The 20,294-nt window shown below is 26.5% G+C and overlaps 1 protein-coding gene and 1 long non-coding RNA gene across 7 annotated transcripts in view; one reads left to right on the top strand and one right to left on the bottom strand.

The window, feature by feature from the left end:
* LOC111682293 (very low-density lipoprotein receptor-like) overlaps nt 1-20,294 on the bottom strand; it is a 48,069-nt gene that overhangs the window by 26,580 nt on the left and 1,195 nt on the right. For 4 of the 6 annotated variants that reach the window (XM_046948689.1, XM_046948686.1, XM_023444203.2 and 1 more), the window contains exons 2-9: nt 19,805-20,028; nt 12,103-12,367; nt 11,799-12,021; nt 9,750-10,085; nt 7,191-7,409; nt 6,210-6,564; nt 1,968-2,166; nt 1,499-1,753 (exon numbers count right to left, since the gene is read on the bottom strand). In XM_046948689.1, coding sequence (XP_046804645.1) covers nt 1,499-1,753; nt 1,968-2,166; nt 6,210-6,564; nt 7,191-7,409; nt 9,750-10,085; nt 11,799-12,021; nt 12,103-12,367; nt 19,805-20,028 — 2,076 coding nt within the window. The remainder of the gene's footprint in view (nt 1-1,498; nt 1,754-1,967; nt 2,167-6,209; nt 6,565-7,190; nt 7,410-9,749; nt 10,086-11,798; nt 12,022-12,102; nt 12,368-19,804; nt 20,029-20,294) is intronic. The other 2 variants (XM_046948688.1, XM_023444204.2) reach the window with 2 other exon arrangements.
* Nucleotides 6,537-20,294, top strand: part of LOC124419406 — a 100,146-nt gene continuing 86,388 nt past the window's right edge. The window contains exons 1-2 of the long non-coding RNA XR_006940564.1: nt 6,537-6,615; nt 12,623-12,687. This is a non-coding gene — a long non-coding RNA (uncharacterized LOC124419406). The remainder of the gene's footprint in view (nt 6,616-12,622; nt 12,688-20,294) is intronic.

Consider the following 20,294-nt stretch of genomic DNA (forward strand, 5'->3'; position numbering starts at 1 on the left):
AAGTTTTTATATAAAACTTCGGTCTAGACTAGAGCAAGTTTTTATATAAAACTTTGGTCTAGACTAGAGCAAGTTTTTATATAAAACTTTGCTCTAGACTAGAGCAAGTTTTTATATAAAGCTTTGCTCTAGACTAGCAATTTTTTCTATAAAACTTTGCTCTAGACTAGAGCAAGTTTTTCTATAAAACTTTGCTCTAGACTAGAGCAAGTTTTTCTATAAAACTTTTCTCTAGATTAGAGCAAGTTTTTCTATAGAACTTTGCTCTAGATTAGACCAAGTTTTTCTATAGAACTTTGCTCTAAACTAGAGCAAGTTTTTCTATAAAACTTTGCTCTAGACTAGAGCAAGTTTTTATAGAAAACTTTGCTCTAGTCTAGAGCAAGTCTAGAGCAAGTTTTTATAGAAAACTTTGCTCTAGTCTAGAGCAAGTTTTTATAGAAAACTTTGCTCTAGTCTAGAGCAAGTTTTAATAGAAAATTTTGCTCTAGTCTAGAGCAAGTTTTTATATAAAGCTTTGCTCTAGTCTAGAGCAAGCTTTTATATAAAACTTTGCTCTAGTTTACAAAAAGTTTTGATGAAAAACTTGCTCTACATGATTGTTATAAAGTTTTTCTATAAAAACCTGCTCTAGTTGTTTACGATTAGTATTGTTACTAATTAAATTTGCAATTAACTAAATATATAAATTAACATTTTAAAAAACCTATTCTTGATTTTCCATTTCCTAAGATAAGTAATTTTTTTTTAAATGGTCATTGGCTAAATTTTTAGTAGAACAGCAGCATCATGCCATTTTGGTATTAAGTTGTTGGTAGTTGTTGTTTTTGCTATTTTGGTTTAAGCAAAATAAATTGTAAAATTTTTAAGCATTATTTTGTTGTTATGTTATTTTAGGCTTAAAATTGTTTTGTGTTTTTTTCATTTTTTTTTGGTAACAGTTAAAAGCTTTTTTAATGTAAAATGTACATTCAAGGTTGAATATAAACTAAAAAAAACACAAGAAAATGAATATTTTTTGGTCAAAATTGTTTAACACACAAAAACCAAGGACACACGAAATTTAGAATTTTGTAAATGGTTTTTGGTGGTGGGGGGGTGTAATAGTGGTATCAGTTTCTAGTGTATAGTGATAGTAGTGAAGTGTAGAGTAGTAGTGTGCTATGGTTTGGTGGGAGTGGGAGGTGGTATAAAGGATGTATTATTAACGTACAAATGACCAACACCAAAATATATAAAAGTTAGATAGACAAAAGTAGACCTTTTTTGAAGGATTTTTTTTTTTTTTTTTTTGGGGGGGGGGTTGTGGAAATGGTTATAGAAAAACAACGAATACATTTGGCGGTGAATACATGTTGTTTTAGTGGCATTTACAAAAATGCTTCCAAAATATGTAATTTATGTTAGACAAACAATTGTCGTGTTGCAGGATAACTAGTGATAGTGGTAGTAGTAGTTTTTTTTTGTGGTTTAAAAAAAATTTACATTCAAATCATACCCTTACTATGATGGTCTTGAACCATTTGCTCAACATAATGGCCCGTAGAGCCAGCTTTTAGATTTTGTTGTTGTTCTTGCTGAGGTAGATTATTAACAGACAATGGTAGTTGTATGTCTGCTTTCGACGATGGTGACGACGACGACGAGGAGGAAAAGGATGTAGAGGATGACGACTTAGAGGAAGTTAAATTAAAGTACATCTTTGGTTTTGTTGTGGCAGGCGTTAGTCCACCTAAATGTTTCTTTTGTAAGGCTGTTTTTGTAGTTTGTTTTCGAAGTATCAAACAAATATTTACACAATAACACACCACAACAAAATTTTGATGATGATTTTAAAATAAAATAAAAATAATTAACAAAATAAAAAAAGGATAAATTTATCAACAAAAGAGTTCCTGGTGGTTCCATTTAATCATTGATTTTTTTATATAAAGAAAAAATAAAACAAAATATTCTTTTGTACTTACGATCTTCAACACACATCAGTCTGTCGTCCATTAATTTGAGACCGGTGGGACAGGCACACGATATACGTGGACTGTGTTCATTAATGCGCGGCGCCGGCAGACATAAATGTGAACAGTGTCCATTGACAGCTTGACAATGATTGACACCGTCCGGTTGACGATATGGATGATAGACATGTATGACCATGGGATGTTGTAACTGTAAAAATAATAAAAATTTATTGGAATTTATTAAAGAATTTTACAAAATCTATTAAGTCAAAGGTAAAAGTCTAGAGTTAGTTTTTATAAAAAATGTTGCTGCAGTCTAAAGCAAGTTTTTACAGAAAAAGTTGCTCTAGTCTAGGCAAGTTTTTAAAGAAAAAGTTGCTCTACTCTAGCGCAAGTTTTTATAGAAAAAATGGTTTTAGTCTTGATCAAGTTTTTATAGAAAAAGTTGCTCTAAGTTTTTGTACAAAAAGTTGCTCTAGTTTAGAGCAAGTTTTAATACAAAAAAGTTGCTCTAGTCTAGAGCAATTTTTTATAGAAAAAGTTGCTCTAGTCTTGAGCAAGTTTTTATAGAAAAAGTTCCTCTAGTCTAGAGCAAGTTTTTATAGAAAAAGTTGCTCTAGTCTAGAGCAAGTTTTTATAGAAAAAGTTGCTCTAGTCTAGAGCAAGTTTTTATAGAAAAAGTTGCTCTAGTCTAGAGCAAGTTTATATAGAAAAAGTTGCTCTAGTCTAGAGCAAGTTTATATAGAAAAAGTTGCTCTAGTCTAGAGCAAGTTTATATAGAAAAAGTTGCTCTAGTTTAGAGCAAGTTTTTATAGAAAAAGTTGCTCTAGTTTAGAGCAAGTTTTTATAGAAAAAGTTGCTCTAGTCTAGAGTAAGTTTTTATAGAAAAAGTTGCTCTAGTCTAGAGTAAGTTTTTATAGAAAAAGTTGCTCTAGTCTAGAGCAAGTTTTTATAGAAAAAGTTGCTATAGTCTAGAGCAAGTTTTTATAGAAAAAGTTGCTATAGTCTAGAGCAAGTTTTTATAGAAAGAGTTTCTCTAGTCTAGAGCAAGTTTTTATAGAAAAAGTTGCTGTAGTTTAGGGCAAATTTTTATAGAAAAAGTTGCTCTAGTTTAGGGCAAGTTTTTATAGAAAAAGTTGCTTTTATAGAAAAAGTTGCTCTAGTCTATAGCAAATTTTTTATAGAAAAAGTTGCTCTAGTCTAGAGCAAATTTTATATAGAAAAAGATGCTCTAGTCTAGAGCAAGTTTTTTATAGTAAAAGATTCTCTAGTCTAGAGCAAGTTTTTTAAAGAAAAATATGCTCTAGTCTAGAGCAAGTTTTTATAGAAGAAGTTGCTATATTTCAGAGCAAGTTTTTATAGAAAAAGTTGCTCTAGTATAGAGCAAGTTTTTATAGAAAAAGTTGCTTTAGTCTAGAGCAAGTTTTTGTGGAAAAAGTTGCTCTAGTTTAGAGCATGTTTTTATGGAAAAGTTGCTTTAGTTTAAACATATTTAATTCCCGGTTCTTTTAGGAAAAACCTTTTCAAATATGTTAGTTTTCCAGATCTCTTTATCTATACATTTTACACTGATAAGATTTAAACTTATAAAATTTCTCATCTTCTGATAATCCTCCCCACAAACCATCATAAAACTGTCTTGAAAATATTTAATTTTAACAATTTCTTTGAAAACCCCTTTTCAATCTTCATGGACGCAAAAAAGCGATGCTGGCACTTAACATCACTCTGTACCAAAATTTACAAGATGAATACTCAAAGGATGAACATACTTCACCGCATAGCAGAAAAATTTATTGTTGCACTTCCTATAAAATTGCCTCTTTCTCGAACAAGAACATATGTATGCATGTGTACAAGTGTTTGCGATATATGCAACATGCAGCTGTATGTGGCAAACACCAAAGAGTAGCAGGCAATAACCAGTTTGTTTTCTCAAACAGATGCGGTCAAAATATTCCATTTACATGTAATACAAGGCGAATGTTTTGTTCTTATTGCATAATTTATGATTTTAATATATGTATGTATGAATATGCAAGAGTGTATGTGTGTAAGGAAATCCTTTTACAATTTTTACTGCTGCTCCTTTTGTCATGTAAAAATGTGTGTAATGTTTTCACACATACCAACGAGCCAACGTTGTGACAGAATATCTTTCATAATTTATAAGATTTATATGTTTGTATGTAAGTGAACTATAAAACGTGCTCTCTGGTTTAAAAGAAAATCCTTTAACGCATATACGCACATACTTATACTTATTTTACGTATTTCATATTTATCATGGGACCATAAGGAAACAAATAATAAAATATAGTGTAAAAAGAAGAAAAACATTGCCAACAAAGAAGAACTATGAGAGGCCACAATGTTCACACTTATGAGCTCAAAAATATATAAAAAGAAGAAAAGGATTATATTTGTAATACCAAGAATTTCGCAAGGATAATGAATGTTTTTTTTTTTGTTTCTTAATGTAAAAGGTAAATCAAAAAAACAAGAAAAGCGTAGTAGTAAATTTTCAAAAGCTGAGTGAGTGAGAGTCTTACCAGCTGAGTGCAATATTTTATAGGTAACTGCAGGTAGTAATGAAAAAATGTTGATTTACCTTATTTAAAGGAAGGAAATTATTTTATAGTAAAATTTTTTTAAATATTAAAAGGCTTTTTTATTTGTGAAGGTAACTGCAGATGAGAGTAAATTAAATAGACTCATGTTTAAAAAGAAATAAACATTTTAAAGAAGGTGGTTGAAGTGAAGTGTATTTTTAGAATAGTTTTCTTTAATAAAATATTAAAGACAAATTCTGAATTCTAAATATTTTAAATCAAAAAACCTTAGATTTTGTATGTTATATATATTTTTAAATTTTTTTCATTTTGGCATTTTTGAAAGACTAAAATTTTTAAGAAAATTTTGAAAGAAAACAATAATTAAAAAATTTTAAGGCATCTTTGCCTGGATTGTTCTGAATTGTATTTGATGTGATTGACAGTTATAAGTAGTTTAAAAAAAACTGTTGGTAGTTTTTAAATTTTCACAAAATTGGTTAACAAAAATTTTTAAAAACTAAAACTAAAACTGAATTAGAACTGAACTAGAAAGGAACTAGAACTGAACTAGAACTGTACTAGAAGAGAACTAAAACTGAACTGAACTAGAACTGCACTAGAACTAAATTAGAACTGAACTAGAACTGAACTAAAACTGAACTAGAACTGAACTAGAACTGAACTAGAACTGAACTAGAACTGAACTAGAACTGAACTAGAACTGAACTAGAACTGAACTAGAACTGAACTAGAACTGAACTAGAACTGAACTAGAACTGAACTAGAACTGAACTAGAACTGAACTAGAACTGAACTAGAACTGAACTAAAACTGAACTAAAACTGAACTAGAACTGAACTAAAACTGAACTAGAACTGAACTAGAACTGAACTAGAACTGAACTAGAACTGTATTAGAACTGAACTGGAACTAAACTAGTTCCTGTTTTTTAAACTGTCTTTTACATATTGCTTTAAAATATTATTTTGTGAGATTGGCAGTTACGAGTAGTTTTAAAAACTGTTTATGGTTTTTACAATTTTCAAAATTTGTTTAAAAAAAATTTGAAAAACTAAAATTTTTGAAAAAAATATTTAAACAAATTTAAGGTCTCTCTCTCTCTCTGCCTGGCCTGTTCTGAAAATAAAAAAAATTAATGTCTTTTTGCTTGTCCTGTTTTTTAAACTTCCTTTTACATATTGCTTTTAAAAATATTATTTTGTGAGATTGGCAGTTATGAGTAGTTTTAAAAACTGTTTATTGTTTTTAAATTTTTCAAAAATTGTTTAACAAAAATTTTGAAAAACTAACATTTTTGAGAAAATTTTTAATGAAAAAAATTATCAAAAAATTTTAGTGTCTCTTTGTCTAACCTGTTCCGAACACTTTCTTTTTTAGTGTGATTGGCAGTTATGAGTAGTTTTTATCACATTTTATAATTTTTTTAATTTTTAAAAAATTGTTTAACAAAAATTTTTAAAAACTAAAATTTTTGAGAACATTTAAAAAAAATAAATTTTCCACAAACATTTTAAATTTCTCATAATTTTTTCATTAATTATAGGAAAAGGGTAAAAAAAGTTAAAATTAAATTTACTCAAACCCCTACGTTTTTTTGCATTTAAGCGCAAATTAATAAAAAGAAACACGAAAAATATACAAAAAGAACACAAAATAACAAAAAATGCAAACTTACCATATGTACAGCTGTTATGGGTTCAACACCTTCACCATTGAATTTATTTGCCTTGAATACGGTCTGTTTATCCCAATCTGTCCAGTAAATATAATCTTCAAATGTCGTTATAGAGAAGGGATGACGTAAATATTCCGTTGAATATAAAATCTGACGTCGCTGTGAACCATCATAATTTGCAGATGATATGATGTTTAATTTACCATCAACCCAATAGATTCGCTTGCGTACCAAATCTAAAGTAATGCCATTTGGCCACTTGACATCATAGTTGATAATTGTGGTACGATGTGAACCATCCATGCCAGCACGTTCGATACGAGGCGAAGCACCCCAATCGGACCAATACATCCAACTAAGAGGGAGAGAAGAATGAAACGAAAAAAAGGATGTATAGAGATAAAATGTATGAAAATAAAATATTTTGTAAAGGAGGTGATATCATGTCCTTAACAACAAAAACAAAAATAAATTTTATGTAGTAATGTTCTCTATGTGTGTGTGTGTGTGAGTTGGTAATCAGTTTTGAAATGCCAAAAGTGTTTATTTGTATTGGGGCTCTTGGCTTTTTTTTGGTTTTGCAACATCATGACATGGTTAAAATGTACATACATATATAAAGTCATATTGGGTTTCTATAACAATGGCGTGTTTTGTTGTAGGTCCTGTTTTTTGTTGTTGCTATTTGATAAAACTTAAGTTTGAAGGAGGTCATGTCATATGCTCCTCTTTAGTTTTGTTGCCACTTTTTTTGTTATTGTTGTTGTTTTATCATCAGCAGCATCATGTCAAGTGTCAATCAAGGGATATTCTTGTTTTTTTGTTGTTGTTGTTATTTTGTGGTAGCAACATTTTGTTTTTTTGTTTTTTTGCAACAATATTAAGTGTTGTTTGTCTGCTATCGTATGTTTATGTGGTTGCTGTCACTTGTTTCTTTTTTTATTTTTCATCTATTATTGTACTCTATTCATATTCACTTACCCTTCAATGGGATCCAATGCTATTGAACGTGGTATATCCAATTCATCTTCTATGAGCACTTTACCCATATTGCCATCAAAGTTTGTCAATTCAATGGTACATCTGTGGGTATCCGTAAAGTATATATGATTGTAAATCCAATCGACAGCCAAACCATCTGAGGTTACTGTATGCTCTTTCAGTACAATTGTTTTATCGTTGCCCTCATCAATGGGTGCTCTATGTGGAGAAAATATAATAAATACAAAACAGAAACGGGGAGAAGAAAAAAAAAGAACAGGAAACAATAAAGTGAACAATGAGTTTACTAAAGTTTTATTTTTTTGTCATTTTGTAATGTGAATTTATCTTTTAAATTAATTTAAAATGTTATTAAGCAGAAAAATAACAATTTAAAAAATGTAGTTTGTCACTCCCAGACCGGGTAATAAATTTCTTGTCTATATACACACAGTAGATACATATAACACTAAATGGTTTATCTTCTGCTCTATTAGCTTTTAAATTAAATTCACTTCAAAATTCATGTCCTACTTCCATCCCTGTAATAAAAGTTTAAAACTTTAAGGTTTTAAATTAATTATCTAATTCTTACTAAAGTAATTTTAAATAGTTTTTAAAAATTTTAACAAGAAATATTTTAGTAAAATTTCAAGTTTGTTAAAAATTACAAAAAATTTTTTAAATTTTCAAGTTTAAGCTTTTTGAAATATATCGAAAATGCTTTAAAATTTCTTTTATTAATATAAAGCTTGTTGTCTAAACTTTCTAAAAAATATATAAAATATAATTGATTTATTTTTTAACACATACATTTTTTTAAGAATTTAAATTTTTTTTTAATTTTCAAAATTTATGGAGTAATTTTAAGAAAGCAAGATTTAAAACTTAAAGATCTAAGTCACTAAGTATTATTTAATGTTATTGTTGGCAGTTATTTCTAGTTTTAAAATTTAGAAAATGTTTCTAAATATTAAAATATTTTATAAAAGAAATTGAAAAATTTTTAAAATTTTGTCAAAATTAAGAAAAAACTTTTTTTTGCAAAAAATTTAATAACATTGCTAGAGGGTTAATATCTTTCTGAAAAAGGGTTTTAAAGCCATTTTAGCTATTTTTATAAAAAAAAATCTAAAAAATATTAAAAATTTAAAAAAAAAATATTTTGATATTTTTATAAAAAGAAGAAAATCTCAACCCTGTAATTGAAAAATATTTTTCTGAAATTTTATTTTCTGAACTCTTGGATTATTTAAAAATATTTTGAAACGAAATAAATTTTAACTTAAGCAAAATTTTTCAATTTTGCTTATTTTTAAGAATTTTTTGCACATTTTTCGTGTTCAAGTTATTAAAAATATGGTTAAATATGTCAAGAATAGCAAAAATCTGGCATCATTGTAAAGCCTTTTTTATTCACTTTTGAATTATTATAAAAAAAGTTATAAAATGTTACTTTTTTGGGAAATTTTTAATATAAATGGAATGTACTTAAAATTTTCAAAATTTTTGATGTCATTTTGAACCGTTTAATATGAAAATTTAAAAAACAATTTTGGTTTAGAATTTTTTTGGTTGTTGTTGGCAGTTATCTCAAGTTTTATAAAATATAAAATTTTTTTAAACTTTTTAAATTTTTTTAAAAAATTTTATGAAAAATGTAAAATTTTGTTACAAAAAAAAAAAAAAAAAAAAAAAAATAGAAAATTTGAAATTGAGTTAAAAAAAATTTAATTTTCAATCTCAAGAAAACTGATGAAATTTGAATTCTAGATGCGATCTAAGACGTATATCAAGACATTTTTTTAAATTGCTATAATTTCAAATTTTTTTTTTAAATTTAACACTTTTTTGTGTTGTGGGGTAAAATGGGGTAAAATTTTAAATAAAAATAATTCTCTTTTACATAATTTTAATAAATTTCTTTGAAAAAATTTTCTTATTAAATAACACACAAAGTAAAAGTGTAAAATTATTAAATTTTAAGAAAAATATCATTTGTCTAAATAAAATCAAAATTAATTAATTTTGACGTTTTATAAATAACATTAACCCTAAAACACTCACACTTTATTCTTATTATTATCTCAAACAAATGTTTATGGTTGCTTCATAGAAAATTTCAATTAAAATTTTCTATTTTTCTTTTAAATAATATAAACCTCCTGGCGTTTTTCATTAATTTTTACATTGAAAAAAAAGAAACCTTTGTTCTATGTATATTACTTCCCAAAAATATCTTGAAACTCATATGGAATTATATATAAATAGAATAAAACAATAATAAAGCTGTTTTTAAAAATCATACCATTTCCTTGTCAAAAACAATGGATTTTTGTCCTCAAACTCTTTGATATGTTAAGCATTTGTAAAACAAAATTTAAATACCTACAGGAAGTAGACAGCTAAATTTAACCCTTTTCTAAAATCATTAAAGAAGTACCATTATAAATTTCAAAACACAAAAATCCCACCATTAACCTGTCATGTCGACTAACATATATTCATGAAATTTGAGCTTACTCAAGGCGCGTTTGTAGTAACATTCATCCTACTTACTTGTATATACTTTGTGTGGTCACATCACTCCAGAATATCATGCCGGTGCGAAAAACAAAATCCAAAGCAGTTGCTGATTTTGTATTATTTACAATTGATGTCATTTCCATATGATCCAAAGCTATTTTACGTATATCATGACGACGTGCCAGTAACAGAGATGCATGTCCTTCTGTTGCCTTACAGCGTGTATGATTGCGTGGATCACGCATATAACCATCCATGCATTCACATTTATAGCCACCAATTTCATTAATACAAATTTGTGAACATGCTCCGGGATTTTCGGCACATTCATCAATATCCACACAGGATTTATTATTAATTAATTTATAGCTGTTAAAAAAAAGAAAGAAAAAACAAGAAAATTACAAATATTAATTACACATCATTGTAAATATTTGAATAATTAAATTAAAACATGGTTGAGGGAGGATTTTAAAAGGGTCATCACATATTGTAATGGAAAAATTAAACAATACCTAATAAAGGTAAGATAAAAAGTAATTTCTTATAATTTTTAATACAATTTTCAGTAAAAAAAATTAAATTTTTTTAATTTAAAAAATTTTTATTTTACCAAAATTTAACATCAAAAAATTTTCAACTTTTTTTACTTAAACTGTTTTAAGTGGATCTAAACTATTCTCTACTAATATTTTCTTAATTTTTTTCAAAAATCATATGAAAAATTTTTCAATTTTTAAAATTTTTTTTTTATAATTTTTAATAATTTTCCATTTCGAGCCTTTTAAAACGTTATTAAAATTAATTATTTTCTAAATATAATTACACCATTAAAAAGCTAAAATTATAAGTTTTTAACAACATTTGCAATTTTAAAATATTTTCTTTGAAAAATAAAAAATTATTTTTAAAATATAAATTTAGCAACATTTAAAAAAATTTAAAGAGGTATTTTCAACATCATCGAAATTGTTAATAAAAACAGGTTTTGTTATAAATTTTACTTTATTATTGTTGGCAGTTGTCTCTAGTTTAAAATGATATATAATTTATATGCATTTTTTTTTGTAAATGTTTAACAAAATTTACAAAAAACTAAAATTTTGTTAAAAAAAAATTGTTAAAAAATTATTTTTCTTTTTTAAAGAATTTTAATAAAATTATTTGTTCAATTCACAATCGGTGTTGTATGGTTGTATCGTAGTATGTCGTAATTTTTTTTATTATTGATTTGTTTTTGTTTAAAAATATTTAATTTGAACATTTTTTATGACATACAACGCTACAACGATACGACATCGATTGTGAATTGGATAATTAAGTTTTTTTTATATAAAAGTTCCCAGGAAAAATTTGAGAACTTGTTCTAAAAACTCCTAGTTCTAGAACAAGTGAAAACAAAACCACTTCAGATTCTTAAACAACATCCTTGGTACTAGTGGTGTCGGCATTACTTCTGGAAGCCGTTCCTTAGAATATTGCTGTTGTTCTTAAATACTCCTAAATGGTTTTCAAGGAACTTGTTCTAGTTATATATTGCTACTACACTAGGTCAATGAAACACATAGACCTGGTTCACACTAGGATACATTTTTTTGGGAATCTTTTGATTTTTGTGTGTGAGAGAAAGAGAAAGAAATATCAACCATATTATTCTCTCACACACAAAATCAAAAGTTTACTAGTGTGAACCAAGTCATACTAGTTCCGAAACAACTTCTTGGAATCAATTGAGAAAGATGTTATAAAATTTAAATTTTATAAACTTATTTTATCGAAATAGAAATCTCGTTCAAATGTATATTTTTGCATTCAACTGAACTACAAGATATTAAAGAGTTCTCTAAATGAATGGTACCGAATGTTTGACAAATTCAAACAAAAATCATTGATTAAAGAACTTGTTTTAGAAGCATTCCAAAGAACGAGTGTCGACTTCATAACGCTTTCTCAGAATTAGTTTCGAAAACTAAAATTTTTGTGAAAAAACTGATGAATTTGAAAAAATTAAATTTTTGCTAAAATTAAGAGTTTTTTTAATAATTTAACAAAATTAAAGTTTTTGTTTAAATAGTCACTTACCCAGTTTCACATTCACATTTAAAACCAATAGGTTGATCAATACACTTATGCATGCAGCCACCATTATTTGTCGAACACTCATTTATATCACATCTATTGGCTGGCTCATCTTCACCATCCGGACAGTCTTTATGTTTGTCACATACTTTGGCAAGAGATATACATTGACCGCCACCGCAATCAAATTGTGTGGTATTATTACATACAGTTTCTTTACGAATACCTGAAAAAAGAAAACAATTTTCCAATCACATTATAATATACACATATTAATATAATAAAAGTAATATTCTTACAAACTTACCACAATTAAGTTCATCACTTTTATCGGTACAATCAAATTCACCATTACATATCAGATGACCGGCAATGCAAGAACGGTCGGCACATTGAAATTGATCCGGACGACAAGTATTATTTTTACAATTTTGATCTACTTCATCATCACAACCGGGACAATCACATTCACCATCACACAACCAGCTGGGATGTAAGCAGGTGATACGATCCTTACACTGGTATTCGTGAGCCAGACAGGGTGTATGTGTTTCGGTGACATTGCGACAATTCTGTAAATTGGCAAGACATTTAAATATTATTACTTATATTTAAATATGAACATATTATTTTCTAAAATGCTTTATTTTTTAACATTTAATATATTTCAACAATTTTTAATGTTTTTAATTTTATTTTGTTCCCATTTATCCTTATATGCTCCATTATCTATTTTTAATGCATTTAAACAATGCCTACTGCTGCTATTTTTCTCTTTTACAATATCAACAGCTAAAATAATGTACAATTTTATTGTTTTTTTCCAGCGCCCAAATGTATGCAACTGACATCATTTGCTTTTAATGCATACATAAATAACTAAAGTAATGTAGTGAGTATATTTTCATATTGTTGGCTTTTATAATAATTAAAAAAAATGCTGTTATAATAACAAATATAAAAATAATTGCAGCCAGTAATGCATTACATTTCCGGACAAGTGAAGTTAAAAAAAATTTTTAAAATAATGTTAAATAAAATTCTTAATTGTTAACATTACTTGTGAGTTTAGTGCAATAAAATGTGGGTAAATATACATAGAATACTTAAGCTGGTTTAACTTTAATAAAAATTATTAGAATATCAAAAATCAAATGTCAGCAATTGGACAAATATTTAAGTAGAGTTTAAAGAAGTTTTAAATTAAAAAAAAAATATTACAAATTCAAATATTTTGTTATAAAAAACTCTTGGAAATTTTAAATATTAATAACAATTTACTTAAAACAGTGAAATTTTTTAAGATTTCACGCAAAACCAATCAATTTTGCTAATTTTTTCTCTGATTTTCTAAAATTTTTAGTTTTATTCCTTATTTATAGTAGTTTTATTATAAAAATCTGACAAAATTTTCTTATTGCAAAAATGTCTATTTAGTGGACTTTTTAATAACATAAATAATTTAAAATAATTTAAGTTTTAAAATTTAAAAATTTTTTTAAAAATAAAAATCTTAATTTTTTACAAAATTCGTAAGGTAATTTTGAGAAAACTAAAATTTTTTTAAAAGAAAATAATTTTTTTAAATTTTTTATTATAAATTGCTGGCAGTTGTCTCTAGTTTTCAAAACTACTTAATTTTTTAATATATCTCGAAATTTCTTTAATATTTTAAACAAAAAACCGAAATTTTGTTAAAAATTTTATTGTAATTTTATTCTTAAAAAAAAATATTTTGAATTTTTTTTTTAAATTTTCTAAAATTTACAAAATTTAAATTGCTTTAAAAAATAACTAAATAAAGCAAAATTCTTTAAATTTTGTGTAAAAATAGTTAAATTTTTATGATTTTTTAGTCAATTTGACAAAATTTTCAACATTGTCCTTGATTTTGGACTTAAAGCTGGAGTAATTTCTCAAACTGTTGGTAAAGTTAAATTGTCTATTTAAAGGGCATTTTATTTAAATAAATTAATTAAATAAATTGTTCATTAATCACAATAAAATTTCCAAAAATAATATTTTGAAAATTGTAAAAAGTTTTTAGTGTTTTTTTGAGTGTTCACAAACTAAATGAAAAAAGGACTTTTGTTCTTTGTTTGCTGTAGTATTGTTGGCGGTTTTGTCTAGTTTTAAAATCTATACACTTTTTTAATATATTCCAAAATTTGGTTAACACTTTAAACGAAAAACTGAAATTTTGTTAAAAAATTTTATTTTCAAAATTTTATTTCTTTTTTTTTTGATTTTTTCATAATTTTCTAAAATTTACAAAATTTAAATTGCTTTAAACTATTGCAGGTAAAAACAAAGCAAAATCCCTTAATTTTTGTGTAAAAAATTAAATTTTTAAGTTTTTTTTAGTCAATTAGACAAAATTTTCAACTTTGTCCTTGAAGCTGGAGTAATTTCTCAAACTGTTGGTGAAGTAAAATTGCCTATTTAAAGGTTATTTAATTTAAATAAATTAATGAAATAAATTTTTCATTAATTACAAAAATAATTACAATAATTAATATTTTGAAATTTATTAAAAATTTTTAATGTTTTTTTGAGTGTTCACAAAACTAAATGAAGAAAAAGACTTTGTTCATTGTTTGCTGTAGGATTGTTGGCGATTGTCTCTAGTTTTAAAATCTATACACTTTTTTAAAATATTCCAAAATTTGTTGAACACTTTAAACAAAAAACTAAAATTTTAAATAAAAATTTAAAAATTTTGAAATAATTTTGTTTTCAAAAATCTTTTAAATATCAAAACTTTGTTAGCTAAATAGTATTTAAAAAAATAATAATTACAAAAATAGTTGGTTTTGTAAAAAAATACGATTTTTTAGTTTTTCTTCTGATTTTATAAAATTTTCCTTAAAGTTTAATAATTAAAAATAACTAAACTTCAAATGTTTTGCCAAAATTTGTGTCTGATTAAAAGCTTTTTTAGGTGTATTCTTATAGACATAAACATTTTAAATAACTTCGAAATAATAGCTTAAAAATTTATTAAAATTTTAAAATTTTATTTTTCTATAAAATTTTTAAGGTCATATTTAAGAAATTTTATTTTTAATATTTATTTTAGTTGATATTAACGCCAGTTGTCTCTAGTTTAAAAATATAAATACTTTTTTATATAAATCGAAATTTCTTTAACAATTTTGAAAAAAAATTTTGATTGAAAACTAAGTTTAAATTCATAAGAAACCATATTTAAGTTTCGTTGCCCTATTAAAAAGTTGATAGTATTTTCTTTCATAATTTTCAATTCAATTTGAGCTATTTAATAACTTGATTATCCTTTTTTGAAGAATTTTACTTATTTAATGAACATCTTAAGGACATAGTTAACATTTCTAAACAAAAGTCACGTTTGAAATATATATATAAAAAATGTCCTTTTTTAGTTTGAATTTTAAATTGTTCTTAATGGTAAATTATTTATAAACTCATTTTTTTATTATTAGAAATATTTTTAAGATACCCTCAAGTTTATTAAATTAACTATATAACAGTATTTACTAGCTATTTTAAACTATAACTATAAAAAACTTTAGTTTGTGACCAAAAAAAAAATAGAAATAAAAGCCTTAAAATATGCAGGTTTTTTTCCTCCTTTAACCAAAAGACTAAAAACTACAATTTTATTTTAACGTAATAAAATTCTAACAGCACCAATACCACCTCCTACCAAAAACAAGAAATTTATGTTTAGTTGCCGGCCGGAATGAAACAGGAACTACTAAACAATTGTTGCAGAAACAAAAAAAAATAAATAAAAAAATAGAAAAAAATCTTTAAACAATTTTTATTTAAAGCATACTATAAGGCTAGTTGTATACTATATACAATTCCTGGCATACTTTAAGGATGATAACAAAGTATATTTTTAGTTTCTGTTGTTATTTTTATAATGTATACAGTTAGTTTTTTTTCTTCTAGTTTCCATCAAATAAATTTTGTAGCATGGAGCAAAAAATAAAAATGAATTCCCTTTACATTTCTGTTATACAAGAGTTCCTGCAGCACATACATATGTAAGTATGTATATTTAAAGGATCTGTTGTATGAATCTTTTATTGTAGTTCTATGATTGTTTTATAAACTCTCCTGTTTTTTTTTTGTTCAAAATTCTACTCCTGTTAGGACACAAAGACTAACTCTACACTAAAATTCAAGCTCAATTCCTAAGGGATGTAAAGTATGGAAGTATTTATGTAGCTTGTATGTTAAAGTATAGATATTGTTGCAGTATAGGAAATGCACCAACATTGACTCAACTTTTAGTTTGTAAAAACATCCTGGGTGAATTTTTTTTTTGTACAGTTTTTTATTAAGAACAAAAAACCTTAAAAAACCAGAATCAAATAAAATATCTTAACATCAGATCAAATTTTATAAAATTTAGTCTCAAAAGGATGAGAAATTGTTTTACTTTTGTTTTAAGAATTTTGTTCAAGCTCCACCACTTTATCACAAAAAAAATAAAAATTGTTGTTGTTAGTCTTAGGAGTAACAACCAACTAGCCAGCCAGTCATGCAACCCTGAAACAAGCCAAAAGTTTCCTTTCAATGCATCGATGGTCACAAAAGTCCGCAAGTAATCTAAGCAATCAGCATTTTCATGAACATTTTCATATTGTGAAGTTTTTTTTTTCTTGTGATAGTCACCATCATCATCATTGTTATCATCATCATCCTAGTCATAGTTATGGCTTAAGAGGATGTACTTACATTACTGGCCCAACAAGTACTATGACAACTAACCAACCAGCCAAGCTATTGGTTTAAATGGAAACTTATAAAACTGTTTGCTTATGGCCCAAAGGCTTGTATTAATTACCAAATAAATTAAATTAGTTTTTTCTCTCTCTTTCTTACTCTTAGAGAATCTTTCAAAAAGTTTTTTTACCCAAAAGAAAAACAGATTTTCAACAAAAAAAAAAGCGAAAAACTTGATGACACTAATACTTTAAGCTTAAGATTTGTAAAATTTTGTTATTAAATTTTATTCCATTATTTTTATAAAACATTTTAATAAAATATTGTAAAATTTATGCATAAGGTTTTCCACACTGCAAAGTTTAAACAATTTTTAATAATTTCCCTAAAAGTATGCTACAAAAATAGGTTTGTAATTGTATTACATAAGTATGCAATAAATTTTGAAGTGTATGGCAATGTGAAGTGTTCTTGTGAGCTTTTTTATTAGCAAAATTAAACACAGCTTTTGAAAAATTTTAATTTTATGGAAATTAATTCTAAAAAGTGGTAGTTATAGTTAATGAAGTCTATAAGAGTTTTGCAATTTCGAGAAAATTGTGATCAAAAACTACTTAAACACTGTATGCAAAATGGTTCCTCATAGAAATCGGATTCGGTTTAATGATGTCCGTCCGTGTAATGAAGTCAAGTGAATGTAGTTTATAGTCTATATTATAGTCTATAATCTAGTCTATAGTCTAGTCTATAGAGTAGTCTATAGTCTAGCCTATAGAGTAGTTTATAGTGTAGTCTATAGTCAAGTCTATAGTCTAGTCTATAGTCTAGTCTATAGTCTAGTCTATAGTCTAGTCTATAGTCTAGTCTATAGTCTAGTCTATAGTCTAGTCTATAGTCTAGTCTATAGTCTAGTATATAGTCTAGTCTATAGTCTAGTATATAGTCTAGTCTATAGTCTAGTCTATAGTCTAGTCTATAGTCTAGTCTATAGTCTAGTCTATAATCTAGTCTATAGTCTAGTCTAAAGTCTAGTCTATAGTCTAGTCTATAGTCTAGTCTATAGTCTAGTCTATAGTTTAGTCTATAGTCTAGTCTATAGTCTAGTCTATAGTCTAGTCTATAGTCTAGTATATAGTCTAGTCTATAGTCTAGTCTATTGTCTAGTCTATTGTCTAGTCTATAGTCTAGTCTATAGTCTAGTCTATAGTCTAGTCTATAGTCTAGTCTATATAGTCTAGTCTATAGCCTATTCTACAGTCTAGTCTATAGCCTATTCTATAGTCTTGTATATAGCCTAGCCTATAGTCTAGTCTATAATCTAGTCTGTTTATTAAAATTACTAAAAAATTCAAATTATTTAAATTTCCTTTTACTGTATATCTTTTGATGCCATAAAACCCAAATCTGCAATTGCTCCTAAAACTATGCTATCTCTACCACTTTTAATTCATTAAGAAATCCTGCTTGTATTGCGTAAGTAAGATTTTAATAAAAATCGAAATGTCATTTTATTACGGATGAAAGTGCACAGCAAAAACTACAAAACCTCAACAGAATTAAAATGTGTTTTTAAGTGAAATGTTTGCAAAAGCAAAAACGAAGAAAAATGCAACAAAGTGAAAAAAACACAAGAATGTTTTAAATAGTTTTTAGTAATACCAGGATACAAAATATACACAAGATGTAAATGGGTAAATTGTAATTTTATTAAAAGAATACTGTTGTTATTGTAGTGGTGATATTACCACAATCTTATATACTCATAGGAGAAACCCTGCAGTTCATAGTGTGTTTTTTTGATATATCAGAAAATATGTTAACTGGTGTTTCATTTACAGTGTCAATTACTTATATAATTTGGTAAAAATAATTCGTAAAGAGCAACAGTGAATTCCTGTGGACTTGATGGAAAATACACACATTGGCTTTTACATGCTTATATGTTTTTATACATGCAGTATGTACGTATGCAGTTTTTGTTTTCTTGCATATGTGTATGTACATTAATTTAAAACATTGCACTCAAACTGAAAACATAAAAAGAGCACGATAGCTATGAGTACACTGCTTTTGATAATAATAGGATAAAGATAAACTCCCGTTTATCTTGTATTGACTAAGTTATACGAATTAAAATTACAAAAGGGATAACAAATTAATTATTTTAATATTTATAAAATTACATACTTTTGGAAAAGTATTTTCTTTTCCTCTCCTAACTCGGAAGATTTACTATGCTTTAGCTCAACCATAACAACCAGTCATTTAGCCCCTACCCCTCAATTATTCCACAAACATCTAAAGCTAAATGCCAGTGTCAGTGTATATAAGTAAAGACATTTTTTGTTAGTCAGAATATTTTATTATATTCAAAGCTAAATTTCATGGTTTTGCGGTCATACTTTATTTAGGTTAAAATTTCTGTTCTGTTCTGTTCTGTTCTAGTTCTGTTCTAGTTCTGTTCTAGTTCTGTTCTAGTTCTGTTCTAGTTCTGTTCTAGTTCTGTCCTAGTTCTGTTCTAGTTCTGTTCTAGCTCTGTTCTAGTTCTGTTCTAGTTCTGTTCTAGTTCTGTTCTTGCTCAATTTAGGTTTCATTCGTGGTTGTTGGGTAACTCCTACTAAAACTTTAATATCAAGGATATTTCAAAGTAAATAAGACCCAGCAGTTCTTGGTCGTAATCCATCGCAAAACCAACGAATATATATACTGTGGTTACAAACTTACCAATTTAGATTACTATTCAATTCCGTTACTAATACTTAGTCAATATACAAGGATTAGACGGTACCGACTTCTTACTGGAGTACTAGAAAGTTGTAAATTAAACAAATGACTGATAGGAAGTATAAGCTAACTAATAAAACCCATTATAAAAATCGAGTCAACTTGAACTGATTCTAAAACTTCAGGGATTGCAGAGTGTGTGCAAATTTGTATTAGTCATATACATTTATATGCAATATATGCAACTATTTGTTGCAGACTTTAGCTTTAATACTCTAACTAGTATTGCAAGCTTTTCTAATGAATGAACGAACTGGGTATAAATAAATTTAAATGGAAAAATATAAAATATTATTAAAATAACCTTCAAAAACTACCAACATCTCTTCAAAAATAGATCCACACAAAAATGGATTTTTCATGTACGCTGTCATTTTGGTTAAAATACAATTCATTAAAGAATTTTGTAAAACAAACAACAAATGCTAACAAAAAGTTGACGGTAATAATGAATATAAAGCTGAAACAAATTTGTGGAAAATATAAAAATAACTACTTAAACTACTCACCAACTCATCGGATCCATCATAACAGTCGGGATCACCATCACACTTCCATTTCTTGTGTATACAGGCGCCATTTGTGCATGTAAATTCATGAGCATCACATGGTACTTTGGCACAATTCTTTTCATCGGAACCATCGCCGCAATCATCATCATGATCACACATCCAACGTTTTTGTATGCAACGACCATTACCGCAAGTAAACTCATCTGAGCGACAAGTTTCGTCTAAGAGTTGGGGATTTAATTTGAAGGACGAGGAGAGAGATAAAAAATATTAGAAACAAAATATTTCGATTTCATATATTTAGTTTTAAAGGGTTAAGACAAGCATTAACATAAAGTGTATTTAAAGGGTTAATACAATATTAGTGGATTAGTATTTTATGGGAATATATAGTTGTGTAGATATAAAGAGTATTTAATTTAACTAGAACAGAAGATAATACAAATAACATATTACAAAAACACGAATATGGATGGTAAAACTTTAT

The sequence above is a fragment of the Lucilia cuprina genome, chromosome 4 (assembly GCF_022045245.1).
Source record: "Lucilia cuprina isolate Lc7/37 chromosome 4, ASM2204524v1, whole genome shotgun sequence".
NCBI lineage: Eukaryota > Metazoa > Arthropoda > Insecta > Diptera > Calliphoridae > Lucilia > Lucilia cuprina.